This window comes from Calonectris borealis, chromosome 1 (genome assembly GCF_964195595.1).
Source record: "Calonectris borealis chromosome 1, bCalBor7.hap1.2, whole genome shotgun sequence".
Lineage (NCBI taxonomy): Eukaryota > Metazoa > Chordata > Aves > Procellariiformes > Procellariidae > Calonectris > Calonectris borealis.
In genome coordinates, this window is record NC_134312.1 from 51,101,652 (window position 1) to 51,110,817 (window position 9,166).

General features: G+C 43.9%; 1 protein-coding gene across 1 annotated transcript in view; it reads left to right on the plus strand.

Annotated features, from left to right (window-relative positions):
- Positions 1 to 9,166, plus strand: part of PLXNC1 (plexin C1) — a 73,232-nt gene that overhangs the window by 59,794 nt on the left and 4,272 nt on the right. Inside the window, exons 24-30 of the mRNA XM_075151202.1 lie at positions 1,297 to 1,351; positions 2,429 to 2,460; positions 2,549 to 2,656; positions 4,612 to 4,775; positions 5,214 to 5,361; positions 7,177 to 7,317; positions 7,408 to 7,482. Of these exons, the coding sequence (XP_075007303.1) occupies positions 1,297 to 1,351; positions 2,429 to 2,460; positions 2,549 to 2,656; positions 4,612 to 4,775; positions 5,214 to 5,361; positions 7,177 to 7,317; positions 7,408 to 7,482 (723 nt within the window). The remainder of the gene's footprint in view (positions 1 to 1,296; positions 1,352 to 2,428; positions 2,461 to 2,548; positions 2,657 to 4,611; positions 4,776 to 5,213; positions 5,362 to 7,176; positions 7,318 to 7,407; positions 7,483 to 9,166) is intronic.

Below are 9,166 nucleotides of genomic sequence, written 5' to 3' on the forward strand. Positions count from 1 at the left end.
GGTTCTCCCTCCGAGCTCTGCCCGTCTCCCTCAGGACAGGCACCAACACATTTCAGCACTGAGCTGCTCTCCTGCGTCTTGGAGAGGAAGCGGAGGCAGCGTGTTGCCCACGCCGCTCTGGGAGGGCGTCAGCTGCTGGGTAGCCCTGTTCCTGTTTACCTCTCTTCAGGGCCAAGTAGGAGGACTCTCTGGGTTTGTGTCACCTCACAAGCTAGCCTTAGAGCATATTCCCACTTGTAGTGTGGTTTTAAAGTGCTCTGTGTTATCTGAGAGAGCTCTGAAACACTGTATGATAAATGGAAACCCTGCAAAAAATCATACTTATAAAAGAGATTTACTTTCCAGGAGCAGGTGTAAGTGCAGATTTCTTTGGCGCAAGACACAGCTTTTGATAGAGTATCTTAATGTTTAAACTGGTTTCTCACACCAGGCTGGCTGCCAAGGTTTAAAAAACACTTAAATTATTTTGGCAGAGGTCCCTTCCTAGAACTGGCCAGTTGTTTTTGTAATTATAGAGGGAAGTACACTGCACTTGGCAAGACCCAACATTTGACAGTAGAGCAGTGGTGCAGTTCTCACTAGGAGCTGTTTTTGACTTACTCTTTGACAATAAAAGCATGACTTACCAGTTTCTTTTAAAGATAATAGTTACTATCGTGGCAGCACTAAAAATTCAGGGAAGGAGGGGGGAAGATTTTCCCTAGAAATCCCAAGGTAGCTAGATGTGGATATTGACCTTATGGTCCACGGGGCGTAAATATTTTGCTCAGTTTGAAAATAGTTCTTGGGAGCACCAGGCTAGACCCTCAACATGGCCCCTCCGTAGGGCATGGGGGGGATGGACTGAGCTGGAAGAAAGGGTCAGAAGAGAAATCATCCTTGTGTTCCCCTCCCTGCCTCACCTTCCCGTAAGATCCTGTTGCATTGTTGCCAGAGAATTCAACCTGGGCAATCTGTAGAAAGATGGGTGCAAGAAGCAGCACAAAGCAGTACACGAAAATGTCCGAACAGGGGATGAACCAGAAAAATCAAAGAAAGGGAAGGGTCTTAAAGGCCGGTTTGTTGGAGGAGCTGCCTTCCCACCTTGCCAGGTAAGAATAACAAACTGCAGCTGCTGCCCGTGCCTGAAAGCCCAGCCCTGGCTGCCTGCTGAGAGCCGTGCACAGCGTGGTGAGAACGAAGCGGGCTGGCACGCTCCTGCGCTGCACAGACTTAAGGACAGAGGAAATGAAACTGAGGATGTCGTGAATTCTAGACACTTCTGTTTCAGCATGATATGTTTGCTTTTGCTTTCAGATTTCCAATGGAGCAACCATAAAGATCTTTAAAAAGAAAGCAAATACCCGATCAGGTAACAAAGGAACTGCAACCTATTTAATCTTTTGTGGAGAATGGGCTGGGAGTGCAGAGAGCTGAGCTATGACAGGTTGTATCTTGGTCCATAGGAGGTCAGAAAAATTGGCACTTTGATATAGCTGAGCAAAATGAAGAGCCATGTTACCCTGGCTCTGGGCCTCTGGCAGGCACAGCGGGCCTAGGAGGAGGGAAGAAGGCAAAGGAAAGAAGGACAGAAGGACTTACAGTCCTCGGCAAATGAATGCTTAAAGATACAGACTCACAGGCAGGAAAGCAGGGCAGGGAAGCCCGGATGACACAAAGTGCTGACTGGTGAGACCAACACAGGCAACGTGCCCTGCTCTGGTGCCCGGCGTTGTGCATCACAGACATAACAAAAAAATGCAGTTTTGGAATTTTCCTTGTTCTCTTGACTGTGTTTCTGAAAGCTTTGACTCGGCAGTCTCAACAGCAGGTCAGGAGTTAAAGGGTACTTACAAGGGGTCGGTTCATCTCATCTACCCCTGTGATGCAGGTTGCTCCACCCCAGCTGGTGGCTCAGGGGAGGTGGACTTTCTGTAGCCCCTGGGGAGAAACAGACACTCCTAGGGTGTGATTCATCTCGCCCTCAAAGGGGACATCTAAAGTTAGGAGGGCTGTGTCCCTGAGGTGCACATCACTGGGTTGGCATTGCTCTATCCCTCAGCAAGAACAGGGTTGCCCGTTCTCAGCCATTGCTTTCAAGCCCGACCTCAGCCCTCCTGCACTGAGTACTCGTAGAGACTAACGCAATCACCTCATCTGCTGTCTGTTGTCCTCCTTTCAGAGGAGCTGCGATTTGCTGCCAGCTTTACCCCAGCAGCAGGTGATGATGCCCTAGCTTAGTGGTCTGAGCTACAGGTTGGCCCTGGGGAGGTGAGCCAGGACCTGTGCATTTCTCAGAGGCTTCCCCCACACTGCAGGCAGGAAAGCGTGACGCCGAGCCTGCTTGCTCGGCACCCTGGCGTGCACAGCCCAGAGCCCAGCAGAATTCACAAGGTTATAGCTGTGTGTTTCATTAATGCCTCTTTGCTCTCTGCTTTCTGTTGTTTAGATGTGGACTACTCGGATGAACACTGTCATTTGGTGAGTTCAGTCATTACACTGTTAAGTGGTAGATTTAATACCGAGCTGTATTTGTATCTCTGTAATCTCTCTGATCTCTTCACGACAGATTTTACCAGACTCCGAAGCAAACAAAGATGTAAAAGGAGCAGGTCACAAAGGAAAGCAAAAATTCAAAGTGAAAGAAATGTATCTGACAAAGCTTCTGTCAACCAAGGTAAACTGTAAAGGCCTTATTTTGGGGGAGGGCTGATGTTCGGCTTGGCTAGTTTGGCACAACAGAAATAGAAATTAAAGCAGAAATTACGTAGACTTCCTGCATGTATATCAAATGTTAAATATACATGCAGGTATAAATAAAATAAAAAGGTAGCCTATAAAAATCATTACGCTAACTATGGATTGTGACCTTTTGCAAAGACGGACACATTTCAGGTTTTCTAATGCTAGAGTTCTAAAATTGTCTATTACTCACGCTCTCTATCTCATCGGTAAGCACAACCTTTTTTCTTAGGTTAAAGAAAAAAAGTAGTTATTGAGCTTATAGAAAGTGGGTTTTGCCACTGAGTTCCACAGAGCGAGAACGATCCCTTCTGGAGAGACAGCTTTCAGTCAGCGATCTCCTCACTCTCTACTGGAGTTTGCCCAGCTTAGGGATAACTTCCAAGGCCTGAGTTTCACAAAATACTGCCCATGAAATGGAATAATCTTTTAGGGTCTCAAATTAAGCATCCAAAATAACTAGATTAATTTTAAAAACAAGGTCCTTAGGATTTATAATACGATTACCTAATTTATATAATGCGCATTCCTTAGGAATAAGCCCTGCTCGCTCCCTCTGGTAATGTCATCTTGCTTCTGACTTGCTCAAAAGGGTTATAAAACTCTTTGCAACAGCATATTACTTAAACTATTAATCAGTGCACAACACTGAGAGCTGTGCAATACAAGAGGCCTGAAGGGATGGTGATTATGGCCTTTGTGCATTTAAAAATCTGTCAATCATTATTTAATTAGATTGTTGATAGCATCTGAAGTAATTTGGGACTCTACCCAAAGTGAGAATGAAGACTGGTCATTTCTCATTAGCTGTGGAAACTAACACAAGCCCTTAGGAACTGCTGGAGTAAACCAGTAATATCTTATGGTGGAAAACTGAAGTACAAAAGAAAAGATTAGGCTCTTAAGAAACAGTCCTTTTAAAGGGCTTTAAATTAATCATCTCCTCCTTCAAAGTAGGATAGCGCTCTGAACAACAGTGCTGTGATATCCTTCACTGTGAAGTGCCACCCACGATACGCTGTGCACTAAAGGAAATTGCACTGAACCACGTCTTTCTCCCTCTCTCTCTCTCACCCGTACACGCACGCAGACACAATTGCAGAGTTTGCCGCGTGAAATGAACTGGCCAGTAGCGCATCAAGGCCCTGGGGTATACTTAAATCCTTCTTATTGAGAGATGATTGAGCTGAACTGAGCTTCAGAACAGATGCGAAGAAAAAAAGCACAAAACGGTGTTTTGCATTGTTTGCCTCTACTTATGAATACTCTGTGATGATGTCAGTGAGTCCATCAGCAACCAGCTTGCTTTTGTGAGCCAAATAGCTTCACTTCTGGATCAGAAATACCCAGTTTTCAGTTCTTCTCTCTAATATTTGTGTCTTCATATGCCACCCAAGGCTGTTATCCTAGAATTAGATCAAGCGCCACAGTCGCTTGGCTGTCAAATGTTGATGAGCACATGTGTTCAATGTGTGTCGCAGATGGCACCGTGAAGACCAGTGCCCTAGAAAACTGGTTAAACTCCTTTTGCTCACCTCCCTCTTACTTCCAGTCGTACGTTCCAGATGCCTTTAGCAACAGTGACAACAGTATCCGAAAAGTTGATGTTGTCTTTGTTGGAACAAGTGATTCCTTCCACCGACGATTTATCACAAAGTTCACCACAACTCTCATATCGGTAAAATGATAGGACATGTGACATTTGAAAGCAGCAGTTTAATTTTTGTTATTGACTGTCTTGTTTGCCAATAACCTATGGCCTAGATGTTTGCCACAAGCGTATTGTAGTTTCTGTGTGCGCTTGCTTTGGGACACGCTCAGCTCTCTGAGACAAGAAATCCTATTCTTTTCTTGTGTAATAATGGCACTGTTCATTTTCTTACTTTTCAGGTTGCAATTCATTCAGTTGTTGAAAAGCTCTTCAGGAGCATTTGGAGTTTACCCAACAATAAAGCACCTGTTGCCATCAAGTACTTTTTTGACTTTCTGGATGCCCAGGCTGAGAGCAAAAAAATTACTGACCCTGATGTGGTCCATATATGGAAAACCAACAGGTATGCCCATATGATACGCGCAGGAGTGCGTGCACTCTCTGAAAATGTAGTTGCAAAGATGGAACAGGTCACCTGTGATCAGAAGAATAAGGTTTTGGCATGTCTGGTTGAAGATGTGGTTTGGCTTTGTGGATCCCAGTAATTTTAGTAGATCGATTGGATACTGATACAAACCACCATAGCTTCCAGGACCTCTAAGTCTGCATACTGACTTCACACTCAGAAGGAAGTATCTGCAGGTTGAGAGCATTATTTGAAGATGGAAGGGTGACTGACTGGTGTGTTTGCTCTGTAGCCTTTGTTCCCCGATCCCTTTTTTAACATGAATAAGCAGCCCAGAAATAGGCTTCTTTCCATGAGTGCAGAGCAATTAAACTACCATTTTAAAGTGGTTGTGCGACCTGAGTGGTTAAAGATGCTTGTTCTTTCTCTGTCTAGTCTTCCTCTTCGCTTCTGGGTGAACATACTGAAGAATCCCCAATTTGTCTTTGATATTAAGAAGACTTCACATATAGATGGCTGTTTATCTGTAATAGCACAAGCTTTCATGGATGCCTTTTCTCTAGCAGAACAGACACTGGGGAAGGTAATGCTGCCCTTCCAGTCTTTTGTTAACTTGTCAACCAATGTCTTTTTCAACTGTATAATGATTTAGGGGATGAAGTCCTGGATCTGCTGACATCAGGGCCAAAACTGTCAGTGGCCTAATTAAGCTGGGTTTCCATTCGTTGTTGCTCCGTCTCACAAGACTTTGAAGAATTCACTGAGTAAACAGATACAGCTACTAGAATGCCATATTTATAGTTAACTGCTGCTTGTCTTCTCTGCACTTAGTTTCTGCACAGTGTGTTTATAGAATATATGGAAGAGGATGGAAATTGTAAGATTTTAATGAAGTTTTAAAGAATTTTTAAACAAAGGTCTTAAAAGTATTAACATTATTTCATAAGGAGTCCAGATTTTGTCTGCCACATACCAATGTGCAGAAAGTACACATAGTAAGCTACTGGGAGGTGTAAAAATACTTAAATGAACTCTGAAGTTTGAAACAGTTCCTTTCACATGTATTAGCTGCTCCCTTTTTATATGCAAAATTATTTGCTGGAGTAACAAGTCCAGAAATCTTACGTTCAAAAGCTCTTTAGTACGGTGCCCAGAACTCTGGGGATCAGAAATACTCCATTTTTCCCGAGGATTTTTTCCCTTTCTTTGGACCAAAGCAGGAAGCATTTGTTTAGGCTCCTACTATCAAGAAAAACAGGCTAGAGATTTTTTAGCATTAAAAAATTTATATAAAAATGGACTAATTTCCTATGTGATCTGAACCGCCTGCTCATCTGTTAAAGGTAAATAACAAATAAAGTGCCTATTTACCTTATTTTAGGAGTGAAGTGTCATGAATTAAAATTAATCACTCACTTGATGGAAAAACTGCAAATGAGCATGGTCTGTTAGGTTTCTATGCCTAACATCCATTGTGAAGTACTGTTGATACAACAGCTCCCATTAGCCATTTGAAAAGGGATGCTGAAACCTGATAAAGGTTTGCAATGCAGTAAACATCTTGTGGCCTTTTAGTACTAAAATGTATTTACTTTCATGATTTTTAGCCTTTTATCTTAAAACATTCTTTAGCCGCTTAGAAAACAAACATTTAAATCATTTCATCACACAGTGGAAACAGCAGTGATAAGATACCACATGGTTGTGTCATCTACTCCCCAGAAGTTAAACGACAGGAAACTACCAGCCCCTACTTTTACGTTCTGAAAACATGGTTTCCAGGTGGGGCTTCGGCTCCTCCCACAAACATCAGCATTCATTTCCTCGGATGAGCCTAAAGCTGCCTGGTGGGTCAGTGCCGACCTGGGTTGTTGAAGCCCTGGGGAAAAAAATAAATCCCTTTGGCTCTCGAACCCCGGAGCAAAAGGAGCAGTAGGGACCAAAGACTTTTAGGGGAACCTCTGCCAGGACAGGATCTAGCAAGGCTCTCTGGCATGTTACCCTAGGGGAACTTTCCACAGCACTGCTGTATCCTGTACGTAAATAGGGCATCAGCCTCAAGCCCTTTGGTTCAGCTTTCACAATCCTTCAGGTCTGGGGAGCGGTGAGGAGGAAGTAAGGAAGAAAAATATGTCTGAGGGACAAATGTTCATCACTCCCGATGCCAATAGAAGTAATTACATGGCAACTGTCACGAAACACAATGAACTATTACTGAGGTCCTGCGTCTGTTCTTCATCTTTATTTCATAACCTTGATTCCTTGCATATAACCACTGCAAAGAGAAATGAGTCACACAGAGAACAGACACAATTAGATGCAATTAACTATGTGGAGGTGGAACCTTAGGAAATCTGTGCTGTGAAAATTGACAAGGCTTCAAATATTTTCTTTTAAGGAAGCACCAACAAATAAACTTCTCTATGCTAAGGACATTCCACTCTACAAGAAGGAGGTGAAAGCGTACTATAAAGCCATCAGGGATCTGCCTCCATTGACCACTTCAGAGGTTGAAGAATTTCTAACTCAGGAATCTAAGGTGTGGTTGAGAAGCAGCAACTTCATTTGCTTTCATGTTAATTTTTGTCAAAAAGGAGAACTATCTGACCAGAACTGTTTTCTGTTTTAGAAACATGAAAATGAATTTAATGAGAAAGTGGCCTTGATTGAAATCTACAGATACATAGTGAAATATTATGATGAGGTAAGCATGTCTGCTATTTCTGCTTAACCCCTTAATGTTAACTTGCTACCTCAGGCTTGAAAGTTGCTTGACAAAGTAACCAAGGGCTGGCCTGGTGCGTGACTTACTGGGTGCCGCCCCGGAGACATACAGCCCCTCCGTGATGCCGCCGAGGCTGCCCCTGCCGATGAGCTGTGTGGGTCAGAGCAGCGCAGCCCCCGGGGCGGCTGGAGCCCCCACCTCTCGGAGGGGTCACAGGCCAAAGGTTTGTAAATGCACCTTTGCTGTCATCGCTGTATTTCACAGAGACAGTAGCAAAAAAATTCTCCCTGCAGTTTTGAGAAAGTTCCTATATAGGCTAGACTTCTTGTTTTACTGTGTTTGCAGAGTATCTGCTAATGCCTGTCACAACTCCTGTGTGTGCACTCCATTGCCCTGGAGATTCAGAAATCCAATTAGACTGCAGCGCCAGGGATCTCGATTTAACAGTCAGTACAAACACCTCAGCGGAGCACACTCAGCCTTACAGCAAGAGGTGTCTGCTCCTTTCCCATCATAGCCCTCTTACGCTCTTAAAGAAACGAAGCTATAGCTTCCAGTCCCTGCTATTGCTAATAAAAGAAATCTTTTTCTCAACTGAAAGCACTTAGTCACGGGCTACCTCTAAGCTGCTTTGTAAGAAAATCCCTGCCCTCCGCCTTGCATGATAGGATTCTCCACTCCGTTTTGCTCGGCATCCTTAACAGAGGCTGCGAGTGCCTTTGCAGGGGCGCAGATAAGAGCCAGCTGGGGTGCGTTGCCTGAAGGCCTCGTTACCACTTCCAGCAGGTTGTCTGGGTCTCCCAGCAACCAGACCTTTCGCTCTTTCATCCCCAGCGGCACAGCATCAGCACTTGCTGTAATCATCCAGCTCTCAGTCACCTGTTAGCTAGCTTACCATGTCTGATCTCCAACATCTCAAATTATCTGGGTTCGGCATCAAATCTTTGCCTCTTAAAAGAAGCTTGGGATGATACTTAGAATGGCACTATACTTTATTCAGCTCACGAAACTTGTTGACACAGGAGACTTCAGAATGCTTTCTAATCTTGGTGCCCATTTTTGCTTTTTTTGAAGCTAGTACTGGCTAAACTTACCCCATCCTTAGAAGGAAACCCTCCCTCTGCTCTTCCCCCTCTGGCTTTTGACTGGGAGCAGCTAAACCTCATTCATTGTTTGCTGAGACCTCAGTCGCTTTGTAGAGTTGCCAGCAAAGAGTTTTCAGACAGCAGTAGTGCTCATTCCTATCACCTGGGCGGGTGCCAAGTGGGCCAGTTAGAGGAGGAGAGGCTGTTTATTGCCCTCAGTTTATAGGGTAGAGGAAGAGAAATAAAACATCATTTGCAAATCTGCTCTAGGGTAAAGCTGGAGCGCTGGCCTTGCCTCACACTTCAAGAGATGAACGTGTGTTGGATTTGTTTGGGGTTTTTTGCTTGGCTCTGTCATTCTTTTGTGGAAGTGTTGCAAATCCTGTAATCATAATGACTTGAAAGGAAAACTACCAAAATAAAGTGTTAAAGTCAGAAAAGAATGTTTACATATAGGCAGGCATTCAGATGGATTTTTCTGCCAGTAGTTGCTGGAATGCAGAAAAGCAGGCTTTAAAAACCAGCAAGTAAAATAAGTGCTAAAAAAATTATTCTCTTTTTTTGCTAATTGTTAACAG